The sequence below is a fragment of the Heterocephalus glaber genome, unplaced genomic scaffold (genome assembly GCF_053883595.1).
Source record: "Heterocephalus glaber isolate CG9 unplaced genomic scaffold, H.glaber_assembly_v1.0 deba00001465, whole genome shotgun sequence".
NCBI classification, from domain to species: Eukaryota; Metazoa; Chordata; class Mammalia; order Rodentia; family Bathyergidae; genus Heterocephalus; species Heterocephalus glaber.
Window position 1 is genome coordinate 49,807 of NW_028258312.1, and position 27,038 is coordinate 76,844.

The 27,038-nt window shown below is 43.6% G+C and overlaps 3 protein-coding genes across 11 annotated transcripts; 1 reads left to right on the top strand and 2 right to left on the bottom strand.

Annotated features, from left to right (window-relative positions):
• Positions 1 to 389: 389 nt before the first annotated feature.
• On the bottom strand, positions 390 to 7,406 carry Zmat2 (zinc finger matrin-type 2). The gene is made up of 6 exons (XM_004841913.4): positions 7,248 to 7,406; positions 6,799 to 6,892; positions 5,206 to 5,329; positions 3,405 to 3,478; positions 2,294 to 2,439; positions 390 to 1,432 (listed from the first exon to the last, which is right to left on the bottom strand). The coding sequence occupies exons 1-6, from the start codon at positions 7,401 to 7,403 to the stop codon at positions 1,289 to 1,291; spliced, it is 738 nt and encodes a 245-aa protein (XP_004841970.1). The 5' UTR covers positions 7,404 to 7,406; the 3' UTR covers positions 390 to 1,288.
• A 1,420-nt stretch (positions 7,407 to 8,826) lies between these two features.
• Positions 8,827 to 16,046, bottom strand: Hars2 (histidyl-tRNA synthetase 2, mitochondrial). 8 transcript variants are annotated; one of them, XM_004841908.3, is made up of 13 exons: positions 15,778 to 16,046; positions 14,245 to 14,316; positions 13,545 to 13,664; positions 13,329 to 13,424; positions 12,526 to 12,651; positions 12,328 to 12,435; positions 12,003 to 12,101; positions 11,614 to 11,707; positions 11,197 to 11,324; positions 10,859 to 11,101; positions 10,590 to 10,706; positions 10,127 to 10,273; positions 8,827 to 9,620 (listed from the first exon to the last, which is right to left on the bottom strand). In XM_004841908.3, the coding sequence occupies exons 1-13, from the start codon at positions 15,880 to 15,882 to the stop codon at positions 9,561 to 9,563; spliced, it is 1,515 nt and encodes a 504-aa protein (XP_004841965.1). In that variant the 5' UTR covers positions 15,883 to 16,046; the 3' UTR covers positions 8,827 to 9,560. The 8 variants fall into 8 exon arrangements, with proteins under 8 accessions (XP_004841965.1, XP_004841966.1, XP_087036903.1 ...); XM_004841909.3 differs by lacking the exon at positions 14,245 to 14,316; XM_087180777.1 differs by lacking the exon at positions 13,329 to 13,424 and having other exon boundaries at positions 12,526 to 12,660.
• Positions 16,047 to 16,073: 27 nt separating this feature from the next.
• On the top strand, positions 16,074 to 26,915 carry Hars1 (histidyl-tRNA synthetase 1). Of its 2 annotated transcripts, XM_004841903.2 has the most exons (13): positions 16,074 to 16,271; positions 16,552 to 16,641; positions 19,563 to 19,682; positions 21,184 to 21,279; positions 21,993 to 22,118; positions 22,772 to 22,879; positions 22,985 to 23,083; positions 23,770 to 23,863; positions 24,132 to 24,259; positions 24,353 to 24,595; positions 25,718 to 25,834; positions 26,020 to 26,166; positions 26,508 to 26,915. In XM_004841903.2, the coding sequence occupies exons 1-13, from the start codon at positions 16,182 to 16,184 to the stop codon at positions 26,577 to 26,579; spliced, it is 1,530 nt and encodes a 509-aa protein (XP_004841960.1). In that variant the 5' UTR covers positions 16,074 to 16,181; the 3' UTR covers positions 26,580 to 26,915. The 2 variants fall into 2 exon arrangements, with proteins under 2 accessions (XP_004841960.1, XP_004841964.1); XM_004841907.2 differs by lacking the exons at positions 21,184 to 21,279; positions 21,993 to 22,118.
• Positions 26,916 to 27,038: the final 123 nt, after the last annotated feature.

The window sequence follows — 27,038 nt, forward strand, 5'->3', positions numbered from 1 at the left end:
TAGTCGTTACAAAATGGAGGCAGGGCTATGGGAATTTGGTAGCTACAGGCTAGGGATGCTGCTCAACATCCTACAATGAATGCACAGAACAGCCTCTTCAATAAAGACTTATCTGGCCCAAGGTATTAATAGTGCAAAGATTGAGTAACCAGGTGCCTAGCCCAATTACAGATAAGAGGAAAAAGACTAATGTCAACCCTGGGCCCTCCTGTTCAAGTTCAAATCAGGTTCAATTGCAAGACTAGTTTTGTGTAAATCATGCTGAAAGAATCTAGCGTAAAATAAAAAGTGACCAGGGTCAAATGGAGAGAAGAAAAGGCTCTATATGGTAAACCTCAGTGTGGGGACAAAAACACACACAAGTAAGAATATGGAAGATTCCCACCAAATGTGAAACAGGCCAGTCAATGCCATTTATTATACATGTTGAACAGCCTAAGAAACCCGGGGGCTCCCATAGTTTGTTTGCATGTGTTTTGTGTTTGTTTTTTCATTTTCTTTTTTTGCTGCAAACAGGTTCTTCCAAGAGCCTGCTCACAAGGAAGACAAAAACAAAGAAATCCTCAATAATGAAACAAGAGGTGAAACAGCCTACATCTGAAGAACAATGTTAAAAAACTCACCAGACACAAACCACACCACACTCATCCCATTTAATTTCCTGTTACATGCACTGAGGAAACCGAGAACATCAGGGCCCAGGGCAGCCGTGCTCTGAGATTCTAGCTCAGTCCTCTTTGTGACAGATTCATGCACACATACATACCCACACACACCATTGATCCAGGCAGAAGTACACATGCATGCACAGGAGGCTAGAGACTCATAAGGCGTAATGGGAAAAGGACTGATCAAAGATATGCCATCAACTACAAACTGGGGACCCAGATAACCCTTCTGTTGCAGGCTGAATAGAAGTCAAAATTAAAACAGAACACAGAATAAAAGACAGGATGCTCAAACAAGAGGTTGGGTAGATGAAGAGGGAAAGATGCAGGGGGAGTTCGGGAAAGCAGCCTTAGAAAGGGAGGTCTGTCTTTATTGGGAACTCAGGCAGAGGTCTTGTGACTCCAGTGCTATACTGAGACTGAGTGAATATGCCACAGTATAACCTCTGCATCCTGTACTCTCTCCCAAAACAGAGGGAAACCCAAAACACCCACCCTCCTCCCTGCCCACTGACACGCTTAAGGTCTTTCCAAAGTACTTAGAAATGAATGTCTCCTGCCCAACGCACACAAAATGTTAGGTCCAGCATAGGCCAAAATTAGGCCAAATACAAGAAGCCTCAATAACTCTTTTTGGTGGAACCAAAGCCAGAGAAGCCCATCACAGCTGCCATCTCATCATCCTCCTCAAATGTCAAGTCTTCCTCGGCCCTCCTTTTCTTTTCCTTCTGTTTCTCTTTCTTGTATGCTTTAGCTTTCTCCTCCTGCAGGGGTGGAAATTACTCAGAATCAGTTCAAACTGCTGAGTCAAACGTTGTCAAACAAGACACGTGAGCTTCAACATTCCTTTTTATCTTTAGGAGAAGGTAAAATCAATCTCAAGGGCAGAATAAAAGCCACAGTAAAGGTTTTACAGGACAAGAAGTTTTAGCCTCTGTAGAGTTCTCAATCCTACCCCTCAGTCCATCTCTTAATTCTTAACTAGGTTATGGGAGCAAAATCATAACATTTTGGGGCATTCAACATACTAAGATCTGTTGAGTACTTTATGTACATTATACTAAGATCTCTAATATGAAAAAGTGAGGTTATGTCAATAGTGACCCTGACAGCCTCTTAGGGACTTAACTCCCTTCTATAGTTAAAAAAAAAAAAGAAGAAGAGGGAAAGTGTATATGTGTGGGAAGTAGGAGTAAACAGAAGTCTCTGTTCTTTCTTCTCAATTTTGCTGTGAATCTAAAACTGCTCTAAAAAATGTAAGTCTTTAAAAACAAAAATTAAGAGAACCAGGGATTTAGCTGAGAGGTACCATCACCGGGCTCAAAAGCAGAAAGTCCCAAACTCAATCCCTGGTACCAAAAAAAAAAAAAACTAAAAACAAAAATTAAGTGAAAGGATAATTACCTAAAACAGGTAAAGCCCAAAGAGTCCAGGAGGAAAGGTAGGCTTGTAGCCATTTCCTTTAGCTCATGAGCAACTCAAACAAGAGCAATAAAGGCTTCCCCTAGCATACAGAAATTCAGGGACACAACTGGGAGGCAGTGCAGTGGGATGAAGATGAGGGCCACTTGTGATTCACAAGCTACAATTCAAAGCTGAGAAAAGTGGAGCTAGGACGACCTTACCTCTTCTCTGAGTTCCTTCATCCTTTCCTCAAAATCATAATCCTTCTGCTTCTCTTCCATCTTTTTCTTGTTCACCTCAAAACGTTTCTTCACCTGATCTAGGGTAGAACGTTCCACTCGCATAGACATGCCAAGGTTTCGTTGATCTGGGTGGGGTCAACAGTGAAGATGGTAACATCATTACAACATCATCATCCCCTCAAGTCTTGTCCTGGGCCAGGTGTGGTGGTGCACACCTCTAATTCCAAGACTCAAGAGGCTTGTGGCAGTAGGTCACACAAGTTCAAGGACAGTCAGGGCTACATAGTGAGTCCAAGGCCAGCATGAACCAGAGAACAAGACTGTCTCAAAAACTACAGTCTTGGCTTTTTTAAAAAAAAACATCATTTCAAGGTTAGGGGTAAAGCACTTGCCTGGCATACATGATACCCTGGATTCCATCCCCAGCACCACAAAAAAACCAAATTCTTTTATTTTTTTTTTTAGAAAGGGCCTCACTATGTAGTTCAGGCTGGCCTCAACCTCCCAAGGCCTCAGCCTCCCAAGTGCTGGAATTACAATGTGCACCATCATGCCTGGCCAAACAAATTTTTAATAAAATACCCATCAAAAGTAAGTATGACTAAGAGAAACTCTTGATTTTATCTGTTCCCAGAGGTAGCACCCCCAGACAACAAGATATAGGTGGCTTTCAATTGCCCTTACTGGGCCGATGAACACCAAATGGGGCTACCTAGGGCCAAAAAGACCACACAGTTGTTTGAGCTGTTGAGAACCAAGAACAACATTCACTGGTACCACAAAAGGGGTGTGGGGGGGCAGACAGAGGGAACCCTAGACCAGTATCTCATTTTGGGTGACCTCCAGAAATATTATCTAATGAAGTAAAGACTGGCCAGGCCAGGGATTTAGCTCAGTAGTTCTGCCGCATGCTTCGCAAGCACAAGGTCCCGAGTTCAATCCCCCATACAAAAAAAAAAAAAACGGCCTGTGTGAAACAACTGAAGTATTTCCTAGGCATAAGTAGAGTCCAAGAGAAACCATCTTTCCCCTCTACATCACTTCCAAAACCCAACCCCAGCCCCAGTCACAAACTACCTCTAAGCCTTACGTTTCTTTCCATTAATGTGATCCAGGAAGTTGATGGAGTCCTTCACCACACAGTCACAGACATTGCAGTAATATCTGACAGATGATAAGAAACAGCAGATAAGTCAAATCCAGTTTTAAGAATCCGGTTTTCAAGAAATATGTTTTTAGGGCCGGGGATTTGGCTCAGTGGTGCCACTGCCACCTGCCTTGAAAGCACAAGGTCCTGAGTTCGATCCCCAGTACCAAAAAAAAGAAATACATTTTTAGGTAAAGGTTTCATTTCCACAGACTTTATTCTTGGGAAAAGGTAGTAACCATCCTCCAAGACAGACCCACCATGAGCTCTGCTCTCCTGGTATTTCCATCCTGCATAAGCTTTTTGAGAAAGTATTTCTTCTTTTTTTTGGTACCAGGGATCGAACTCAGGACCTTGTACTTGAGAGGCAGGCGCTGGAACCACTGAGCTAAATCCCCGGCCAGTATTTCTTCTTCTTTTTTTCGTACTGGGGATTGAACTCGCGTCCTTGAGCTTATGCAGCAGGTGGCAAAACCACTAAGCTAAATCCCCGGCCCCCTAAAGAAAGGGTTTTTTTGTGTTTGTTTTTGTTTTTGGTACTGTGGATCGAACTCAGGACCTTGTGCTTGCAAGGCAGGCTTGGTACCACTGAGCTAAATGCCCAGCCTGTAAGCTTTTTACAATCTGTACCAGGGTTGGTCTGTGAGACCAGGAAGTTATGTTAAAAGTGATAGCATAGCACTTCCAAGACTAGGTTATAAAAAACTGTGGTTCTCAATTGTGTGATTATTTGCTCTGAGGAAGCTAGTTGATTTGTTGTGAACAACATATGAAGAGGCCCACGGGGTACAGAACTTTAGCCTCCAAACCATACACACGTAGCAGCTTGAAAGTAGATCTTCCAACCTTATTTAAGTCTTAGATAAATGCAGACCCAGCCAACTCCTTAAACAAAGTTTCACAAGGGCTGGGGATTTACCTCAGTGGTTCTGCTGCCTGCCTCACAAGCACAAGGTCCCAAGTTCGATCCCCAGTACAAAAAAAAAAAACAACAAAGCTTCATGAGACATGACCCAGAACTACCTTGGTAAACTTCTCTCAGATCTCCTGCCCACAGAAACTACGAGCTATTTGTTATTTTATGCTGCCAAAATGAGTTCATTTGTTAATTTATATAATAAAGGATAACTAACTAACTAAAAAAAAAAAGGATAACTGACACTGAGAAAAATGACAATGATGGGTTTATGAACGGCTCAGAGAAAGTGTTAAGTAACTGCTATCCGTGTTGTCCTCCTGCAAGAAATCCTAACTGGATAGAGGAGGAGGGGTGGGCAAAAGGGTGGCAAATTTTTGTAGAACTCTTCTTCCTGAAGGTTCCAGCCTTGGTCTAGGAAAAAAGTGCACAACCAGGTAACTTCCATAATAGTTACAGCCTTCAGAGCTATTCTAGAAGCTCAACACCCCTTTTTTCATCATTAACAGTTTCCTGACCCCATTTCCACTCCTTCTAATATTTCCCCTAGGAAAGTCCTCAGGAGTTCCTTCATTTCTTCTGACAGAACAAATAATCCCTATTAAGATATTAGGGAGTATTTATAATTCCAATATGAAAACGATCACCAAACAACTCCTTTTGGAGACACTACTGTGATGTGACCTTGGGTGTAAAAAAAAAAAAAATCTAAGGCTGGAATTACGCGTAACAAGGCCGTTACTGACCCTCCTCGACACTTTCTAAAACCAACATAGGTAGTTTACTAAACCCATTCCGGGCTTTAGAGAAAAACAAAAAGCCACTCACCCTCCCATCTCAGATTGTGGGGTGGTCTTGGTAATGACAATTGTTTTCCCAAGCTTGGATTCCAAGTCCACTTTGTAGTCCCTGTGCCGCAGAAGCTCCCGCTTGACTGGTTGCACTGGTTTTCCTGAAACAAGATTGGGAAGACTGTCCCTTTATAGTTCCACAATTAGAAAGCAAATAATACATGAAACTCAAAATTCAGAGGACTATTCTCATTTCTTTGATTCCCGAAAGACGGGGCACAACAAACACTTCAAGTACCAGTTTGCAGCAGCCAGGAAGAATGTGAGTACAGAAAAAAATGATAAACAATCTCCAACTTTCTTGAGCTTTTCTCCACTTTAAAACTAGCAAGTGTATGCCAGGGATGTGGCTCAGTGGAGCCATGCCTGCCTGGCTCGAACAAGGTCCTGAGTTCAATCCCATGTACCGGAAAAAACAAAAACTAGCAAGTCTAGCCAGGCATGGTGGTACAGGCCTATAATCCCAAACCCTTGTTATCAGGGGCAGGATCACAAGTTCAAGGCCAACTCAGGGAATTTGGTGAGATTCTGTCTCAAAAAAATAAATGAATGAAGAAAGCTAGCAAGTCTAAAAGGAATATGTTTTCTCTACCCATTAATTCACTGACTGAGGTGGGAGTGAAGTTCTAAATTTTCACTTGAAGCAACCTTTTCAAAAGAGGAGCAAGGAAAAAAAAAAAGAGGAGCAAGGATACTCAGTAATGCTTTTAGGCAGAGACCCTAAGCATAATACAAAAAGGGATTTTTAAGGGACTGAGTCAAATTTTAAAAAGGGGCCAACATTTAGGAAATACTTATTTACATAACAGGCATACCAAGCACTCTATTATACATCTTACACAAAAAGCTGAGTGTGTGCAAGTGGTGTGGAAGAATGTTTGAAAACTAGTATTGACATTTCTAGCCTGCGTGGTAGCACTCCAGAGGCTAAGGCAGGAGGATCGCTGTGAGTTCGAAGGGAATTCAGGGCCAGCCTGAACTACAAAGGGAGACCCTGCCTCAAAAAAAAAAAAAAAACAAACCATTTCTTTTTGTAAAAAGTAACCTATCTAGGAAAGGAACACAATTCCTTGACACTACAAAGCACAGAGAAATGGTACCACTAAGCATTAAATGAAACAATCATTTGTTCCTGGTGAGTACCAGTGCTTTTCTCAGACTATAAGGAAGCATCCTGATTGGTTCAAGAATGTCCTCCTACTCCTTAAAAAAATTTCAAAGAATAGAGCGTGTCATCCATAGCAATAATCTTCAACAGCAAAATACTCCACTTAACTTCTTCTCTGTCACTACTAAGAATTCCAGGGCCCTCTGTACTTCAGGAAAGCACTAAAAGAATCAAGCAAAGAGAGAGCAAGAAAGCAGAGGATACCAAGGCTGAAGAGCACCGCAAAACCACTGCAGTACACCTCCTCGCTCTCATTTTATGAATGTGGAAACCGAGGACCTGGGAGGCAACACCGCCAAAAGTGACACAGGGCGGAAGAGTTTCATCTTAACTCCCCAACCGCTCTCCAACCACTTCATTACTTCTATGATACCCTTAGCCCTTGATGAAGCGGGCACCCACCATCCTTCTTTTCTCTCTCTTCTGTGAGCCTCTTCTCAGCAAGCTTCTCGTATTCATCTTTGTCCCACTTTCGGCGAAAGTCCAAGTTTTTTGCCTGTAGGGAAAAAAGCGCTGAAGATCCGTCACTACTCCTGTCCAGACCCCTAGAGAAACCGAGGAAACTGCGTCCTTGCCAACAAGACGACCCCAGGAGCTTTCGAAAACGAAGCCTTTCTGGACCTCACAGAAAGGAAGCTGAGGTCGACTCAAGAACCCAACCCAAGAGACCTCGGCGATTCCACGGTCCCTGCATCAGGGCCTTATGGAAGAATTCTCAGACCCGAACCGTGGAACCGCGAAGAGGTGTCGGGAAGCCAGTCAAGTGCCAGCGCGTGTCTCTATTCAGCGCTGAGAAGGCACCCGTGTCCCCACCCCCACCCCGCATACCTCCTCTCACACACATCACTTACCCCGCTGCCCGACGCCATCTTCACAGCGAAGTGAATGGGAAGCCGGAAAGTGTCGTAAAAAGCAGACAAGAGCCGTAAGGCAAAATCGCCCTCCAATAAATTCAGAGTCTCCTGTTCTAAAGGAGCTAAGGACTGGAGGGTTTGTGAAACAGGCATGTCGGTCCCGCCTCCGCTCCAAGAAGAAAGCGCAGGCGCAAGGGGAGTATGAAGCAAGGCGGAAGTAAGGGCGCGTGCTAACGCGTTTTGTTTTGTTTTGGCCCTGGCTTTCAAAACAAGCATGGAAGGCGTTTAGTTCAAGTTGTCTATCTTACGAAGGAGAAAAATCGAGATTCGGAAGCACTGCTCTCAGACGTAAGCTAATCAACTGTGCGTGCATTGCCAAGAGTTGAATTTCTAAGCCTCCCCCCACCCCCGGTTCGTGGGTACTGGAAATTGAACTTGGGCTATTACTATATACCACAGCCTTTCACTTTTTGAGACGCGGTCTCGATAAATTACCCACGCTGTCCGCGAACTTGTAACCCTCTTTCCTAAATCTTTTTTTTTTTTTTTTGTACCGGGGATCGAACCCCGGACTTTGTGCTTACGAGGCAGGCGGCAGCACCACTAAGCTAAATCCCCAGCCCTAAATCTTTTAAAGGCTCTAGTGTTATTAGCGGTTCTAGATGCCCCATTGACCAGCATGCACTAGTGATGTGGCCCAAAGCTACACTGCTGCACCTTCCTCAAGTCACAGAAGAAAAGGGCTTTTCGCATTGGGGTTTTTCTTTTGACAATGCTACCCTTGATTAACTCATTTTTCCTTCAGCTGGAGAACATTACAGTCATTCAGTCTGTAACGCACAATTTAATCAACATGATTGGACTTGGGAAGATAGGTCATCAGCAACACCTTTGAGCAGCATTCCCCAACCTTTTTTTGTACCAGGGACCAGTTACATGGTTTCTTAGAAGGCAGTTTTTCCACAGACACATGAAGGGGGTTGGGGGGAGGATTGGTTTGGAGATGCAATTCTCATTAGAAGCACACAACCTAGGTCTTTCACATACATAGTTCACAATAGAGTCCATTCTGGTGTGAAAATCTAATGCTGTTGCTAATCTGACAGGAGGCAAAACTCAGACAATAATTCATGCAATGGTGGGCAGCTCCACTGGCTCACCAGCTGCTCACCCGCTGCTCACCTCCTGCTCACCTCCTGCTGTGCAACCCAGTTCCCACAGGCCAGGGACCACTAAAGCAGAGTGAAGCACTCTGGCAGATGGCTCACTATATGTTTATTTTTGTTTTGGGTTTTTTTGGTTTTGTTTTTTTTTCAGTACCAGGGAGTGAACTCAGGACCTTGTGCTTGCAAGGCAGGCGTAGTTCCACTGAACTACATCCCCGGAAATTTTATTTTTAATGACTGTATCTCCAAGCTGCGCAGAGGGGAGGAGAGAGGAACTGTGGCCGCTCCCTTGCTGAATACATAAACATCACCCCAGGGAGGTTACTCCTAGCTCACCGAATTCTCCAGTGTGCACTCAAGCATTTTCTATGGCCTATGCAAATCCCTTGATAACAAATTACCTAAAAAACTATACTTAACATTTTATTTAACATATTATTCAACCACTTCTAGAACAGCCTTCATGGCAAGGTACAGAAAGTCAGGACAGCAATTCTAGAACAGGAAATGGTCTTCAAAATCTCAGATCAGATCTCCATCTTGCCAAATCATCCATTAAGTTCAGTATTCCAGATTGTTAAATACCAGCCCCATCCTGCTACTGTTAACAGGGGTTGGGCTAAAAAGATGCCAGATTGATATAGGCACAGCCGAGCCCCTGGGATCATACAATATTTGTGTCCTCAAAGCAGAAAGTTGTCACTGTCTATCTCAGCTGTATTCCCAAAACTTCATGGACAAGCCAAAGGCTGGATGTGGACAAATTTCCCAGAATCTAGTTCCAAAGCTAAGTGGAAAGCTAAGTATCTGGTCTCTGATGTCAGTGGTTCAGTATCTTCAACCTGGAGAGGTCTTTTCCAGAGCCTTGCTCACAGCAACTTTAGCACCTCTAGGTGGCATTCAGTGGCACTTCAAATCTGCCTCTTCTGCTGTAGCGTGTCTCTTTCACATTATTGCCATCTGGCCCCATGGAGAGTACCTGTTTACACTAGTCCAGGAGTCTCCCCATTCTTGTGTATTCAAGGAGAGAGGAGGCTGAAAGGACTTGTCACCCATGCTGGCCAGCTGTTATGAAGTTCATCAGGAACTCAATGCTAGATGAAAACTTCTATACACAGAGCACCAGATGGCAATCACGCAAGCCTCAAGACTGAGACAGTCGCTTCTGAATTTCAGTCACAAGATGTTCCCGTTTAATGGCCTCCTGAAACATAAGAGCTCTCAGGTAACAAATAAAGTGATACTAGTTCTTTAACCACTTTTTCCAGATGCATTTTACTCTGTATCTGTCCTACCGTTTATACAGCCATTAGGGAATAAATTGACTGAGAGAATGTACACCCTAAAGACTAAGGGGAGTCAAACACCTAATTATGTCTTTGTTATTGACTAGTCTCAAAACAACCATGCAGATTTCATCTGTCCTCCTCCTGTCCACTTAGCCAATACTTGCTGCCTGTAATGGTTGCTGGAGATGGGACTTCATTCATCTCTACCACCATTAGCCCTGAAGATACTTCCTCAGCCAAAAGACACATTTCTTTAAAAATCTGAGAAAAGACCGGGGATTTAGCTCAGTGGTTTCGGCGCCTGCTGCACAAGCGCAAGGACCCAAGTTCGATCCCTGGTACAAAAATAAATAAATAAATAAATAAAAATCTGAGAAAAGGAGAAACTTGATCCCTTCTATTGCTGCCAGCCTTCACTCACCTCCTCTCTGGTGGCCACTGAACGGAGCTTTATGACCCCTTCCTTCTGTTCCTCCTCACCAATAATGACCACCAGGGGAATGCCTCTTTTCTCACAGTACTGCAGTTGGGGTAATAGTTTGGGGTTATTCTTGTATAGCATCTCTGCCTGAAAAGGGTTAGAGTAGGGGACTTAAGAGTGACCATAGCACACAAACCCCCCAAACATGTATTTTTTAAAAAGCCAGAAATAAGTGGCTAGCTCTCTCATAGTAAACTAAAAAGGCCTTGGGCCGGGGATTTAGCTCAGTGGTTTCGCCACCTGCTGCACAAACGCAAGGACCTGAATGGGATCCTCGGTACCAAAAAAAAAAAATAATAATAATAATAATAATAATAATAATAAAATAAAAAGGCCTTGAGTTCCACTACTGCTCCTAAATTCTATATGTACCTAGATGCCTCAGAAATTAGCTCCACCATACCTTGATCCCAGCATCCCAGAGCTCTGCAATTAGCTTTAACCGTTCTCGAAGAAAGTTCCTCTGGGGTGTGGCCACAAACACCTGAGTCTCTGTGGTTCGAACTTTCTTACCAGAAGTCTGATAAAAGACAAGAAAGTAAAACTAATCAAAACTTCCCCTCCATCAGAAATTCCAAAAACAAGATAAAAGAACTGTCAGAAAAACAGTCTGGCTGCACCTCCCAAAATGGGTTTTTAGGCCTCCAGCACTATCTCACCCCTAAGACCTACCTTCATCCTCTGTTCCACAATATGGAAGATTCTCTCTATTCCAATGCTCAGCCCCACACATGGCACTCTGTGGCCATTAGGGTCAAAAATGGCCACCAGCTCATCATAGCGCCCACCAGCAGCCACACTGCCCACATTCAAGGGGTCCTCTCCAGCCTGAGCTGGGGTTTGTAGCAAAACAGCTTCATAGATCACTCCTGTATAGTAGTCCAGGCCCCGAACAAGACTCAGGTCAAAGGAGATCTGTGGAGCAAGATTATAATCAGTCCCGGACCAGACTGTGACAGCCCTAGACTCAGCTCTCAAGTTCACCAGGTCTACTCCCCAACTCAGCTGACCTTCTCCATGATTGCAAATAAAGTCAAGTATTCAGAAAGAAGCTTCAAGGACCCTAAGCCCTCTAGGGCCTGCTTGTTCTGGGATAGTCTGGGATCCTGGAGCATGTGCTCTACCAGAGATACACCACCTGGAGAGAAAAATGAGGGAGAAGAAGGCCTTTACCAAAGATGTGCTTTACCAAATTTATCTTTAAGTGCTCTATCTAGTCCTCATTTCCTTTAAAAAGATGACCACACTCTCCTCCTCTACCTTTGCCATCTAGAGACACAAAGTAGTTAAAATAAAAGGGAAATTAAATTCAGGCAAGATTCTGGAGCTTAGCACATCTACAGAAGGGAGCTGATTCAGAGGTGGAAGTTGAACACTGGTTACCTTCAGCCTGATTCTGTCACAGGTCTGAAAATCCTGGTTCTTACCATGATGTTGGACATAGTCCCCAATTCGATCAGCCACCTCAGGAGCCAGGCCTTTCTCTGCCACCATTTCATGTCTCACATCTTTCCAAGATATCTGCATAAATACACGAACATTACCTCAGTCTCAAGTCCTTTGTCTTGCTGGAAAAAGACATTTCAGTTTCATTTAGTATGGCCATCATAAGTAGCCAATAGTATACTCAGAAAAATCAAAAGCCAACTTAAGAAATACAGTCACAATCCCCACTGTACAACTCAGATCTTGCCTCAGAATGTCTCCTTATATTCCTCCCATATTTAGCTCACTTCCAGTCACTATCTCTTTTATTTTTCTCTAATGGTATGGATTTCAGGGCAGTATAGAAACCATTATATAGGATCTTTTTTACCTTGTCTAGTTTGTCCATCGAGGCACAGATTGTACGGAATTTGCTTTCAGGAACACCACAGACAGCAAAAATCCCATCTATAATTCGCCGATCATTGACCTGTAAACTCAGTGTAACCCAAGGGTCCTGTCAAGGTCCTGTCCCCAAAAACAATGGCAGTTCCTAACTCTCTGACTTGTAAAAGGGGAAAAAAGGAACTCTCACAGGAGGAGCATTCATATATATATATATATATATATATATACATACACATACACACACACACACACACACACACACACACAACCAGGCCAAATCCAGACTTCTCACTTAGTCTTGCTCTTACCTTAATGAGAAAATCTCCCAGCTGCAACCCACTTAGTATTTCATATATGATCCTCAAACATTCTGCATCAGGGATCATAGGGTCAAACTGACCAGCAATATCAAAATCCTGTAACAAAGAAGACAGGAAAGAACCTCCACTGATGAACCAATTCCCAGGTTAACTATCAAACTATGCTGTCCCCATCAGGTCACTTACACACTGGTAGAACTCCCGATAGCGGCCTTGGACTATGGATGGACTCTCCCTTCGCCACACCTTTCCAACTTGGTAGCGTTTCATCTTCTTCAGTTTATTCATGGCCAGATAACGGGCAAAAGGGACCTCACATAACTAGGTTAAGGAAAATATTGCAGTCAATGCTTAGGTCCAGTATACAGACATTAAAGGGGACTGGACCTCTATTTGATCTTATTTAATGTATTGAGAACAAGGACCTTCTCTGCCTTGTTTCCCACTATCCCCAAGATTTGGCAGTGCTTGGCATTCAAATCATACTAAATAGTGTCAAATGAAGGAATCTCACCTAGCAACACTGAAAGTTGAGCAGAGTAGGAGAAGAAATAGAAATTACAAAAAAATTCAAGTCTTGTCCATTTCCTCCCATTCAGATTAATACCCATCTATCTCTAAATATAGTAGTCAAGCTTCTAGCCTGGACTTGCCTCCAATATCAAGTCTTTGTTTGTGAAAGTGTAGGCCAAGGACATTTTAATTACCAAGGCATTTTAATTACCCAGGATGTCTACTTAAAAATGCAAGTTTTTGACTCTTACTCGTATTATAAAATTAAGAATCCCTGGAGCTAGGAATATGTTTCAGTAAACTTCCCTGAGGTCTCCAGGCCAGGCTCTGCTGGCAGAATTGACTTTTAGGAGAAACTAGAAGTAAAGGCTACTGCCAATGGAGCCATAGAGTCCCACAGACACGCTCCTCCCTTGTCAGAGAAAGTCCTCTAGATTTGGAAAGAAACAGGTCAGTCTCCAGAACTCAAAAGATACAGTAAGGTCATAACGAAGGGACAACAGCTCTCCACCTTGATCCTCCAGATCATACATGAGCCCAGACTGCTCATTATACTTCTCAGTGAGCATTTCCTGCAGGGATCAAACAGAAAGAGCCGCAATTCAAATGATAACTAAAGAACACAGATGAGAAGCCCTCTGGGACACTGAAGGCAAGTGAAGAAAAGGGATTCCAGACTCTTTTCCCCTTACCTTTAGTTCAAATGCTGGGGTATCCAATCCCTTTCCTCCATGACGTTTAAAGCAACTGATAACCATATCAAGAATTTTCTCCCTCACAACCATCTGCTTGGGACTAAGATCCCTGGTGCCCTGGAAACCGAAAGTGGTCAAAGTACAAACAAAAAACAAGTCCACTTAAGACAAAGAGTTAAATTATAGGGCCGGGGATTTAGCTCAGTGGTTCCACCGCTTGCCTCACAAGCACAAGGACCCGAGTTCAATCCCCAGTACCAAAAAAAAAAAAAAAAAAAAATTATAACGTAAGGTGTGGACTGAATGTGGTTTTTGTTTTTCCTTTTTTGTAGAGTGTAGGAACTTGGACATGCGAGGCAAGCACTCTACCACTAAGCTACATCCCTACCCCTTTTTATTTATTTTTGAGACAGAGTCTTGCTACATTCCCCAGACTGGCCATGAACTTGTGGTCTTCCTGCCTCATTTTCCCAAGTAACTCAGATTACAGGTGTGCACTACCACACTTGGCCTGAAATTTTTTTAGTTCAGATAACTCTGACCCTCACCTAGTATGTCAAGAATAGAAAAGGTCTTTGTTTCTGCTTTTGTTTGAAACTTAGCTCAAAAAGATATTACAAGAAGTTAGAGAGATAAGTCCAGCAGAGGTCAGTCCTCCATGGTGTTCTAATGGGGTAAGATGGGTAAACGACATTACCTTTGGGATCTTGATAAAATTTGGTTTCTTTTGATATGGTTTCAGTTGGGATGTTAACACAGCCTCCACAATCTGGCAGAAGAAAGAATATAAAATGTACCTTTTCTGGACACGAGCCAGACCTATGACATCTCTCACCCTATGGAGCACCTGTCTGCAAGGATCTTTGACCTTGAGCAAGAGGAAGCCAGAGCACCCATTTTATTTATTCTGATCTCAGATCCCCTCCCTTAAGAACCCATGTTGTATCTAAAATTTTACGTGTAATATATATGAAGTCAAGTTGCTATCACTCTTCACTGTATTTGAAGTTTTTAAATGTCTGCAAAAGTTTAAGCACATGAGAACAATGAAGGTACAAAACAAAATACCACTACTACCACCACTACCCCAATCCTGGTATAGGAGCAGAGGTATGAATGCTTCCAGTTCTCAGTTCCTACTCAAACAGCAAAAATAAGAATTCTTAGTAAGATAGCATTATTTATCAGGCTTAGAGATAAGGTAAATGTAATTTGAATAGAGGGCCAGCCCAAGAACACAGAACAAGCCTGTTGAATGAAAGGAATGCAATTCCTGAACGAACTCAAAAACTTGTAGGATTCTGTGACTGAATTTTTTTTGTTTTGGTTTGGTTTGGCTTTTTGAGACAGGGTCTCTCTATGCAGTTCAGGCTGGCCTTGAACTCACTATGTAGCCCACACAGGCCTTGAATTTGCAGCAATCCTCCTGCCTCTGCCTCCTAAGTGCTGAGACCACAGGCGTCCTCCACCATGCCTGGCTGTGACTGAAAATTAACAAAAAATCTTAGCTCTATTGTTCATGACAGCACAAAGAATCTCTTAAGAGGTCATTTGGGACTTTCTGAAGGCAAAACAGAATCATTGACTTAAACACTACCGGCAGGCTGTATGCCCTTACAGCAGTTGGGAATATGCTAGCTCCTTACTGCGATTCTCTCCCCAAAGAGAAGTCCTGTTCAAGTCCACAACCCCCTATAATTCTCAAACCAAAACTTCTCTGAAAACTGACAATGTTTTTCTCAGACTCACTTTAAAGTAATACGAACTACTTACTGTCTTTAGCTATCTCATTCAGTGGAATATCCATGTATTTTGGTTAAGAAATATGGTTGTTGTGGGGTTTTTTTGGTACGGGGGATCGAACTCCGGACCTTGCGCTTGCGAGACAGGCGCCAGAACCGCTGAGCTAAATCCCCGGCCCTGCTTAACAAATATGAAAGTGGTGACTCTAAGAACTCGAGTTAATGAAATGGGGAACTACATTAAAATACTCGCTTGCTACGTACGTGCAGGTAAGTCATTTAACCTTGCATCCTCCGTTTTCTCAACTGTAAAATGGAAAATCCCAACTTAAGATTGCTCTAATTATTAAATAACAAAGCATCCAAAATGTTTGGTTCAGTGCCAGTGTACAGCGGGCGCTCAAAAAAAACCAACTGTAATAACTGTCCATGTCTTCACACCCAGCGGTCCTTCCCCAACAGACCCGAGCTATCTCAGTCTGGCTCACCTGGCTATGGTAACCGACAGCATGGTTGCACGCAGCGCGGCGCAGGAGCTGGCTGAGCAGCGCAGCGCAGGCCCTCCTGGGCAAGAGTCCGAGTTGTGGCATCATGCTGCGGGACACAGCTTTCAGAGACAGCAGCCCAAGTCCTGGGGATGAGCCAGAATCATCCCCAGAAATAACGTATGGCGCTGGAGACACGGAGCCCAAGCACTAAGGGACACTGAACTATTCCCACATACTGTACTCTACCTTTCCCCCAAGATCCCTGACCCGGAAATGGTTTGCGCACTCGGCGGAGACTCTCTAGGCCTGCGGCTCGCGACTCGATAACCGGATAACCGGAAGTCATCCGGACTGAGTCCACCAAGGCCAGTCCAGGCAGCAGTCAGCTCCATTTGGCTGCCGGGATGGCAAACCGTGCTTCGCTAGAGGAGCTGGTACGACTTCAGGGAGAGCGCGTGCGGAGCCTCAAACAGCAGAAGGCCAACGCCGAGCAGGTACGATCCAGGCGGTAGGGGAGGTGCCTGGCAAAGCAGGCTGGGACTGTAAGCCAGGTGCTCTATACAGAGGGCAGGGATGTGGAGGGAGGGATTGCGCTGGCGGGGAGAAGGATGGGCTGGGTCATGAGATAACTACGGTGGGTCCCAAGAGAAGCAAGGCAAAGCCGAGGCAGACAGACCAGCCTCAGTTTCTGATGAAGGAGGAATATAGTATGAATGGCCAGGATAGGGAAGGGAGTGAAGGATTGATAGTCCAGCAGCTGTTTTCCCTCTACAGGTCGAAGAGGAAGTGGCAAAACTCCTGAAACTGAAAGCACAGCTGGGCTCTGATGAAAGCAAACAGAAATTTGTGCTCAAAACCCCCAAGGTAATGCCATTCCTATAGGAGGCCTCAGAGAGAGGCTCTAATTTTATTAACAAGGGCACATATGTTGGCTTCCCTGAATCAGGTCACTGAGGAGGGTCTGAAATATTGCAGAGGAACAATATCTGTTCTGGGCGCTAGAGTGGGTTGAACTCTGAGTCATTCTGGGATGGCAAAGTGATGACAAAAATGAGGCCAGCTGGATACTCAGGGGAGTTGGCCTGCTGGTGCCTACTCCTTTGTTCAGTAAATATTCATTGAGTGCTTACTGTGTCCCTAACATAGTGTAAAGCACCGAATATACCATGGTGGACAATATAGCCTGCCCTCGTGAAGCATATATTCTACTGTAAAAGACAGATTTAGGACTCTGACATATGGATATGTAATTACAAATTGTGATTAGAAAGAAATTAACAAGGGTGTTCTGAGAAAAATAAAGGAGAGCTAAAGAGTCTGAAAAAGCCTTTCTGAGGGAGGCCCATATTAATGGACCTAACAGTAGGAGATAGCTAAGGAAAGAGTGTAAGGAAGATTAGTCCAGTAGTTTGGAAACCTGGAAACAGGGAAGAGATTTGGTAGTTTCCAGGAACTAAAAGAAGACCTACACAACTAGAACCAAATAGAGAGGGAGAGTAGACTGGAGTGAAGTTGGCAATTCTTAACTCATCCTTAGAATTTCATTTCAAATGCCACTTTTGGTAAGTTCTATAAACAGAACTATTTACTTCTTTGTCTAGGTTCCCTTGACACTTCATACATATCTCTTCTATTGCACTGACTTCTCATAGTTATTTGTGTGGTTTATTTACCTGGGAGGCTGAAGCCAAGTGCCTTTAAATAAATAGGTTTTTGATGAATGTATTTGAAATTGAATTCTAAAGCAGAGAGAATATGGTCTTCTTCCTTGTGTGAAGGTTAATTCTTTGGGCTTTAAATTCATTGAACCGTTCTTTTCTATAAACAACTCTTTTTCAGAGGTTAAAGAGAGACAGTGTAAAATCCCAAAGCAGTGATGAGATCAGTATTAAAAGTAGTGAATAAGGTAGAAACTTAAAAGGAAATTTATGATATATCAGTCCATCCTCACCTAAACCCAGTGATCACTCTTAGCATCATTAAAAATAGGACAACTAGAAATTATATTCCTATTGATGTGCAATAAAAAATACACAACACCACTTATGAAGCATTCTTGCCAAGAGAATTTGAATTTGAATCTAATCAGGCCTTCAGACTGTTTACAGGAAATACTGGAGACAGAGAACTACATTAAATGACACATCAAGGATATTTCTAACCAAATCTAAAAGATACATCAAGGATATTGTTAACCAGATCTAAAATATGAAGAAAAAAAAGGACAAATGACTAATTTCCTCAATAAATAAATGACATGAAAAGAAAAACAGGGAACACCAAGGGTATAGCTCAGTGGTATAGAGCACATGCATTGCATTTATGTGGCCCTGGGTTTGATTCCCAGCACCACAAAAAAGAAAAAGAAAGAAATGAAACAGTTGTAGATTAAATAGCTATGTCAATTAAATACAATCCATAGATTTTGTTTAGTGTCTGAATCTAATAAGCCACCATAAGATGTTATTGAGGCAGTCAGGGAAAATTGAACATGGCTTGGTATGATATAATATTAAGGGTTGCTATTAGTTTTGATGGTTATAATGAAGATATTGTAGTGTTTTAGGTTTCTTAAAGTCCTTATGCAGTAGTAAATCATACTGAAGTATTTGTGGATGAAAATGATAGGATACTGAGATTTATGTTAAAATACTTTAGAAAAAAGTGTCAGGGTTTGAATGAAATAGAAATAATAGATGTTACTGGTTGCTGAAGCTGGGTAATGGGGCTGAGGATGTAACTCAGTGGCAGGCTCTGGATTCAATCCCCAGTACCACAAAAAACAAACAAGCTGTCTTTTAGTAGGCCAGACATTAAAGATTTGTAAAGATGTAATGAATGCCACTTTTAAGTAAATATTTTTGTTTTAGAAAATATACTTTTGCTTTTCTTGGGTACTGAGGATCGAACTCAGGACCTTGCGCCTACAAGGCAGGCGGCAGAACCACTGAGCTAAATCCCCAGCCCGAAAATATACTTTCTTAAGACATTATTTGTGTCAACATGTAATTGATACATTAATACAAACACTTTTGTGGTTTTAATTTCTAACTGTATATATTGATAGTTAATTATAAGACTATAAAGAGGCCCTAAGGCCAAAGACTTTGGAGTAGATTCTAAAAGTTCAGACTAAAAGCACCAACCTGGAAGGAGAACAGAGTTCTGCTGCAAGTTTGCTGAGTGCCCTTAGTAGTGGCTCTTCAGCATCCTGTAATTTGTATAAAATGTATCTGCATAAACTTGTCCTGGGGCTGTTATTAAAAATAAATTGGAGGCCGGGGATTTAGCTCAGTGGTTCCGCCACCTGCTTCACAAGCACAAGGACCTGAGTCCCAGTACTAAAATAAATAATTAATTAATTAATTAATTAAAATAAATTAGAGGGGCCAGGGATTTAGCTCAGTGGCATGGCGCCTGCCTCACAAGTGCAAGGTCCTGAGTTTGATCTCTGGTACTACAAAAAAAAAAAAATTAGAGAACAAATAGTAGTATTAATTAGAATTTAAAAGAAAATGATGTTGGGGAAAAAAAGCTTCTTGTAAAATTTACACTTCACCTTGTTGAGCCAGTTTGAATTGGTTATTCCAATCCAGAGGAATGAGATTTAGAAGGCTGATAGCAAAGTAATAAAGAACTATTTGTGCTCATTTTACAGTAGGAAAAAAATCTAAATTTGGGGCAGGATTTTCTTTCCTTATTATTGAGATCATCGTTTTATAGTTCCAGAACTTACTGTTCTTTTAAATCTCATCCCTTGTCCTTTGGCTGATTTTGACTTCAAGGGCACAAGAGACTACAGTCCCCGGCAGATGGCAGTTAGGGAGAAGGTCTTTGATGCAATCATCCACTGCTTCAAACGCCATGGTGCAGAAGTGATTGATACACCTGTGTTTGAACTAAAGGTGAGAGATGTGTAAAGAGAAACCACATGGTACGAGAGTGGGTCTCTGAGTAACAGAGGATAACAAGAGGCTGGGGGCCCAAAGGCTCTACTCCTATTGTGGACACAGACCATTATTTTCTTCAGTAAAAAGTGGGAGAGGACTGGCTTGAAGAAAGAGGCGTTGCTTTTTATTTATTTTGGTTGTGGCCAGCAGCTTCCAAAAGACTCCAGTTTATACTGAATTCCATAGCATCTGTACTTGGGATGTTTTCCATACATGCAAACCATATGTATGTAAAGTATAAATATGCAACCATATTTATTGGTGGACCCAAAGATAGTTTCTAGTTCTTTGCCATTAGAAATCAGATTGCATCACTCCTTGTTTAAAACCCATAAAACACAATACAATTTAAATTTTCTTTCTTTTTTTTTTTTTTTTTGATACAAGGGATCAAACTTAGGACCTTGTGCTTTCAAGGCAGGCACGGGCACCACTGAGCTAAATCCTCAGCCCTCTCTCTTTTTTCTTTTTTTGAGACAGGGTGTTTTGTTTTGTTTTGTTTTGTTTTGAGTCCAGGTCTTGCTATGTAGTTTAGCCTGACCTTGAACTCACTATATAGTCCAGGCTGGCCTTAGACTCATGGCAATCCTCCTGCCTCAGCCTCCCAAGTGCTGGGGCATATGCCACCATGCCCACCTGGCGAGACAGGGTCTTGCTATGTAGTTCAGACTGGCCTTGGACACTGTGTAGCCCCGGGCTGGCCAGAAACTCATGGAGATCCTCTTCCTTCAGCCTCCCATATGCTAAATTACAGCTGTGTGCTACCTTACCTGGCTGTAAATTCTCCCCCCCCCCCACCTCTCTCATACTGAACTCAGACCTTTGCATTGAGCTATAGCCTCAGCCTGTTTTGAGACAGTGTCTTGCTAAGTTTCCCAGGGTGACCTTAGATTTGCCATCCTCCTGTCTTAGCTTCCCAAAGTTCTGAGATTACAGGCATGCACTACTATGCCCAGCAGGCTCTTGGTTCTTGCTCTTCTCTTTTCCTAAATTCCCTTTTCCCCAAGTCTTTCCATGGTATTACTTCAGATTAAATTAGAGACTGTAGATTTAAATTTCCAATCTCAGCAAAAACATAGAACAGTCAAAATTAATCATGCTTCAGTGGTAGGTTTTTGTTTTCAAAACCTTTTAGGTTGTAAAACAAACAGACAAACAAAAAAGTTATAAAAAAGGACTGGGGATTTAGCTCAGTGGTTCCAGCACCTGCCTTGCAAGTGCAAGCTCCTGAGTTCGATCCCCGATCCCGGTACCAAAAAAACAAAAACAGTTGTTTTATTTTCACCTAGTATGGTGGTGCACGCCTATAATCCCAGCACTTGGGAGGCTGAGGCAGGAGGCTTGCTGCGAGTTCAAGGCCAGCCTGAATTACATAGCAAGACCCTGTCTCAAAAAAAAAAATTTTTTTTAAATAAATATAGTGATGATTGTGACTACATTTTTTTTTTTCCTCCAGGAAACCCTAACTGGAAAGTATGGAGAAGACTCTAAGCTTATTTATGACCTGAAGGATCAGGGTGGGGAGCTGCTGTCCCTCCGTTATGACCTCACTGTATCTTTCTAAACATGGGGTCTTGAGACTTTGGCCTTCATTGGCCTGGGGCTGTTTCTAGCCTTAGATTTAGTGACAGGCAGACATAGGTAAGATTAAATATAAAGCCTTTGGGCCAGGGATTTAGTTCAGTGGTTCCGCGGAAGGTCTGGAGTATGATCCCCGGTACCAAAAAATATATATATATATATAATATATATATATATATCAGCTAAATATAAAGCCTTTGACAGTTAGAGGAATTATATCTCTACACCAGCGGGGGACCTTGGCTAAACAAACCATATCTTAGAAGTGTGAATCCTGAATGAGACCTGAGCTTTAATTTATGTCAGGGCCCAGTTCCTAGCTGTACAGCAGTTCCCTGGTTATAGGAAACTTCTTCCCTGCCCTGCCCTGCCCTTTATCTCCAAGCTACACAAAGAATCATCTGCTTAATTATCCCACATTGAGGCCCTTTGTCTGCTGTGTCCAGTTTGCTCAACCCCCTGCTATACTTGACATGGTCCATGGGAGAGACACTGTCTAAGACTTCAGCTGCCTGGTGGTAGTAGCACAGTAGCACAGTTGATTCTTTCTGATACTAGGAAATGCTGTTAATCTTACCAGTAGTAGTTTTACCCACAAGGGGAGAGGTTAAACTCCAGCATCTGTGGGAGATGATAACTTCAAAACAGCAATAGGAGGGGCTTTCTCCTTAACTCTGTCATCAGGTTCCTTTTGCTCGGTATTTGGCAATGAATAAACTGACCAACATTAAACGGTACCACATAGCAAAAGTGTACCGACGGGATAACCCAGCCATGACCCGCGGCCGTTATCGGGAATTCTACCAGTGTGTGAGTCTTGGAAAATGGGGTCGGGGGAGGAGAATGGGTAACTTGAGCCCTGCCTCAAGCTAGTGGAATCTATTGAGTATTGTGGTTTTCTAAGCAAACTGGATGTTCCAGAAAATACTTTCAGGTTTCTGTGGTATTTTCATGTAGATTAGTGGTATTGTTGAGTAGGGAAGAGAGGGATTTTTCTCCATTTTATATATAAGTAACTCAGTATTCAACAGATGATGGAATCATAGGGATAAGACAGGCAATCTGTGTTCATTGTTCTTTGTATTAAACTAGTGATAGGATCATAGCAGAGGATAGGAAGATTTAGTGTTAAGATATCAACTCATCAAGACTGAAATGAGGACTTCTGATGAACAGAAAAAATAAGGATTAACAGTGGATAATTGTCCTACACAGTATGAGGAATCAGGGAAGAAGATGAAGTAGATAATGGAGAAAAGTAGCCCAGTAGAAGAGAAAGACACCAGGACTTGTTGAGAGGCCCAAATATGTTGGGCTTTTCCTTTCAGCTGATGGCCAGACAGCAAAAGAAAGAGGAAGTCTGTGCTTGTGTGCAAACAGGCCTTCTTAGAGACAGCAGAGCTTTCAAGTTCCCCCTTAAGGCCACTGAACCCCTAAAAAACTGGTTACCCTTTTCCCTGCAGGATTTTGACATTGCTGGGCAATTTGACCCTATGATCCCAGATGCAGAGTGCCTGAAGATCATGTGTGAGATCTTGAGTTCACTTCAGATAGGAGACTTTCTGGTCAAGGTCAGAGCTGAACAAGGCTGGGAGGGCAAAGTTGGGTCTGGCAGAGGGACAGATACCAAAGGCTATTGAGGGTCACATTAAAAAAAAGACATGTCCTCCTCACAGGTCAATGACCGGCGCATCCTAGATGGTATGTTTGCCATCTGTGGTGTTCCTGATAACAAGTTCCGTACCATCTGTTCCTCAGTGGACAAGCTGGACAAGGTAACTATCTAAATACCTGACTTTTCTTTTCCCAGATCCCAACCTGCCTTGAGAAATAAAAAGCAAGACAGGTAGGTAGCTGGGCATGGTGGCACAAGCCTATAATCCCAGCACTTGGGAGGCTGAGGCAGGAGGATTGGCGAGTTGGAGGTCAGACTGGGCTACATAGTGAGTTCAAGGCCAGTCTGAACTACATAGCAGCACCTTATCTCAAAAAAAAAAAAAAGGTGTGGTTGTACATGCCTGCAATCCTAGTGCTCTAGGAGGCTGAGGCAGGAAGGTTGCAACTCTTTTGGGCAACTTGTTGACTTAATAGGATTCTCTCTCAAAAAAAAACACAAAAAAAACCAAACATTTAAAAAGGTCTGGGCATGTTAGCTCAGTGCAAAGGCCATCAGTTCAATCATCAGTACCAAAAAAAAGGAAAAGAAGATTAAGAGAGAGACACCTGCCTCCATCCCCACCTGAAGAGGTTAGCCCCAGGATGTAGGTTAAAGGGCAGCTTCTGCTCTGACTGCTCCCCAAGGAGGGGCCACACTTGCTCTGTGGCAAGGAAACTGCTCCAGAATTCTTTTTTTTTTTTTGGTACCGGGGATCGAACTCTGCCCTGCGAGGCAGGTGCAAGAACCACTGAGCTAAATCCCTGGCCCTGCTCCAGAATTCTTGACTGTCATATGTCTGCCCAGGTGTCCTGGGAGGATGTGAAGAATGAAATGGTGGGAGAGAAGGGCCTTGCACCTGAGGTGGCCGACCACATTGGGGACTATGTCCAGCAACATGGTGAGGAACAGAACCCAGCTCCCTCCCCAGCAGCCGACCCACTATTCATAGACCTAATGTTAAAACTCTGTGGGCTGAGGATTTAGCTCATTGGTTCTGCCGCCTGCCCCGCAAGCGCAAGGACCTGAGTTTGATCCCCAATACCAAAAAAACAAAACAAAACTGTGTGTTTGTGTATTCATGTGCATGTGTACTTGCAGTCCAGGTGACAGTATAAATCCCCACTGCCTTTTTCTTGTTGGTCTGCCTCACAAATCTATCTTCCCAGGTGGAGTGTCCCTGGTGGAACAGCTGCTCCAGGATCCTAAACTGTCCCAAAACAAGCAGGCCATGGAAGGTCTGTTAGATGTGAAGCTGCTATTTGAGTATCTGACCTTGTTTGGCATTGCTGATAAGGTGAGTCAAGTTGTAGATGCGAGTCCCAGGTGACCTCTGTGCCTTCAGGTCCCTGGTGTTAATCTGATACCGATCATGTCCTTGTCTCCACAGATCTCCTTCGATCTGAGCCTTGCTCGAGGTCTGGACTACTACACTGGGGTGATCTATGAAGCTGTGCTGCTACAGACTCCAGCCCAAGCAGGGGAAGAGCCCCTGGGTGTGGGCAGTGTGGCTGCTGGAGGGCGCTATGATGGGCTAGTGGGCATGTTTGACCCCAAGGGGCGCAAGGTGCCATGCGTGGGGCTCAGCATTGGAGTGGAGCGAATCTTCTCCATTGTGGAGCAGAGACTGGAGGTAGGTCTTCAGGACAGTCTGGGCAAGTGGTGACTCCCCCAACTGTCTCTGATCTCCAAGGGAGCAAGTGATGCTGCTTTGGGTAAGCAGCATCTCAGAGAAATGGAGAAGAGATGATCACTGGCCTTACAGTCTCATCCCATTATAGGCTGCTTTTGTGGATCTTTGACCTTTGTTTCCCCACAAGATCTTCTGCTCTGGATCCTACTTTCCCTGGGGCAGTCATGAATCTAGGCTGCTGTGTCTCATAACCCAGATTTTCCTCATGACAGAATACTTAACATTTTACTGCTCATGGTCATGAAATTTGTCAGTGGCAGAGTCAGAATTTGAATCTAGGTAGTAAACTGCAGTATCTGGCTCCTAACCACTCTGTAATATTGCCTCTCAGTTGGAAGCATATGTCAGGCCCTGGGATCCCTCATGGCTGCCTTGACTGTTAACACCTAGAGAAACACTAAGGAAGCACATCGTGGTCTCAAGCCCTCCTGTGTTGCTACTGCACTTAAAGGGCTGGTTGAATTTCATCCTCATGGGTTGTTCTGGCATCCTTCCCAATATTCCTGTCCCTTATCTCTAGAGTGGACACCACCTAAGTTTCTCAGTTGACATCATTGTTCCAGGAGGCATTTTAAGTTGTAAGAACTTTAAAAATAGTTTTTGCATAAAAGTCAAGGGGCGCCATCAGCATTCTCCCTTACTCCCCATCCACACAACCTTGAGGTCAGCCCCATGAGAGGCATGGTCTCATGAATGGTGAGTAGATAGTAAGTGGGGACTAGAATGCCAGGGGTGATTTGATTTCCAGGGCTCATGGTGGTCCTTCCATATGAATGTTATTCTGGACCCATAACCTGCTGGATGGAGATGAGCTTGAAGTGAATGTAAATAACCTCCCCTTGCCTTTGCCCTAGAATTCTGTTAAGTCATGTCCAAGTCAATTGATTTCTTAAATCTTTTAAAAGCTACCTTATGCCCTACACTAAGTGAGAAGACTGGCTCTTCTCCTAGTGGGGCTCACTGAGTTGGGCCTAGACTCTTAGAATCCTGACCAGGGCCTTTCCTGTTTGCTCTTTGATGTTGTTGGCCCAGCTCTCTGATCCCTATTTGCTCCTTTACTAGGCTTCAGAGGAGAAAGTTCGGACTACAGAGACACAGGTGCTTGTGGCATCTGCACAGAAAAAGCTACTGGAAGAAAGACTGAAGCTTGTCTCAGAGCTGTGGAATGCTGGTATAAAGGTACAGGAGGCAAGCCCCAAAGTGGCAGGAGACTTGAGTTTAGGTACAAACTGATAGTTCATCCATAGTGCCTTTTGTAATTACTTCTTGGGGTGGAGCTAGTAGCAAAGTGCCGCTTAGACCCCCACCAGGCTGTCCTTGAAGATAGTAGAAGCCAGTTTTTAATGTATTTTGGTTCCTTGTAGGCTGAGCTGCTGTACAAAAAGAACCCAAAGTTACTGAACCAGTTGCAGTATTGTGAGGAGGCAGGCATCCCACTGGTGGCTATAATTGGCGAGCAGGAGCTCAAGGACAGGGTCATCAAGCTTCGTTCAGTGGCCACCAGGGAAGAGGTAAGGGGGAAAGGCAGGAAGGCTAGGGGACAAGGAATGTATGCTATATTGGTACACCCCTGCCCATATGAGACCTGAGCAAAAGCCTAACTTGTAAAGTACTAACTTGTAAAGGACCTAAGGCCTTAATCTATTATTGTGCTTGTGGTATAGGATAAGATCTCCAATCCTCACATATATATTACCTCTTGTCTTTCCGGCTGTGCCAGTGGGCACTGTCTCTTGGGGTGTCTGATTGGGTCCTGATCCCAGCTGAGCCAAATCTGATGACTAGAAGTAGGCACCTAGCAAGCACTGAAGTGGAAGATGTTCATACCACTTTCTTCCCTCATCCTGGCCAGGTGGATGTCCGAAGAGAAGATCTTGTGGAGGAAATCAGAAGAAGAACAAGCCAGCCCCTCTGTATCTCCTGAGCCACGTAAACTCTCAGAGGAAGGTGGGACTGGCACTATTTGAGGCTAAAACTGCATTTGTGCTTAAACAGTTTTGCACACTTTTGTTCCAGTAAGAAGACCTGAGGAGTGGTCAGAACAATTACTTTTATTATGATTGTGGTAATCACTGGCAAAGATGGCCGGGTACTGTACCACTTTCTAAAGAAAGCTATGGGGAATTAGGCCAGTCCACCTCCTGAGCTACTTGGACAGGCCTGACATGGCCTCATCAGCAGGGCCCCCTTCCAGTTGGAGCAGGTGTCTTCCCACCACACCTGTCGCCAAAGGTCCAATAAAATGCCTCAACCATTGGAATATGTGTCTCTGATGCCTCGCTCAGTCTTCCCCACCAGAGCCTGAGCCACCCATTCAGATCACTTCTTGGGTGGAAAAGGGAAGACACCCTAGGGTGAAGGGCTCCCCGATTCCTGCCTCCAA

Excerpts from the sequence above, each read along its gene's own strand:
- Hars2 (XM_004841908.3), bottom strand. The coding sequence starts at position 15,882 with ATGATGCCACAACTCGGACTCTTGCCCAGGAGGGCCTGCGCTGCGCTG. Across the intron at positions 14,317-15,777 it reads CTGTCGGTTACCATAGCCAG|ATTGTGGAGGCTGTGTTAAC; the intron begins GTGAGCCAGACT and ends TTCTTCTGCCAG. Across the intron at positions 11,708-12,002 it reads CGATGGACAAACTAGACAAG|ATATCTTGGAAAGATGTGAG; the intron begins GTAAAAAAGATC and ends GTATTTATGCAG.
- Zmat2 (XM_004841913.4), bottom strand. The coding sequence starts at position 7,403 with ATGCCTGTTTCACAAACCCTCCAGTCCTTAGCTCCTTTAGAACAGGAG. Across the intron at positions 6,893-7,247 it reads AGATGGCGTCGGGCAGCGGG|GCAAAAAACTTGGACTTTCG; the intron begins GTAAGTGATGTG and ends TTTTCCCTACAG. Across the intron at positions 5,330-6,798 it reads AGAGAGAGAAAAGAAGGATG|GAAAACCAGTGCAACCAGTC; the intron begins GTGGGTGCCCGC and ends ATCTTGTTTCAG.
- Hars1 (XM_004841903.2), top strand. The coding sequence starts at position 16,182 with ATGGCAAACCGTGCTTCGCTAGAGGAGCTGGTACGACTTCAGGGAGAG. Across the intron at positions 24,260-24,352 it reads TGTTTGGCATTGCTGATAAG|ATCTCCTTCGATCTGAGCCT; the intron begins GTGAGTCAAGTT and ends TTGTCTCCACAG. Across the intron at positions 26,167-26,507 it reads CAGTGGCCACCAGGGAAGAG|GTGGATGTCCGAAGAGAAGA; the intron begins GTAAGGGGGAAA and ends CATCCTGGCCAG.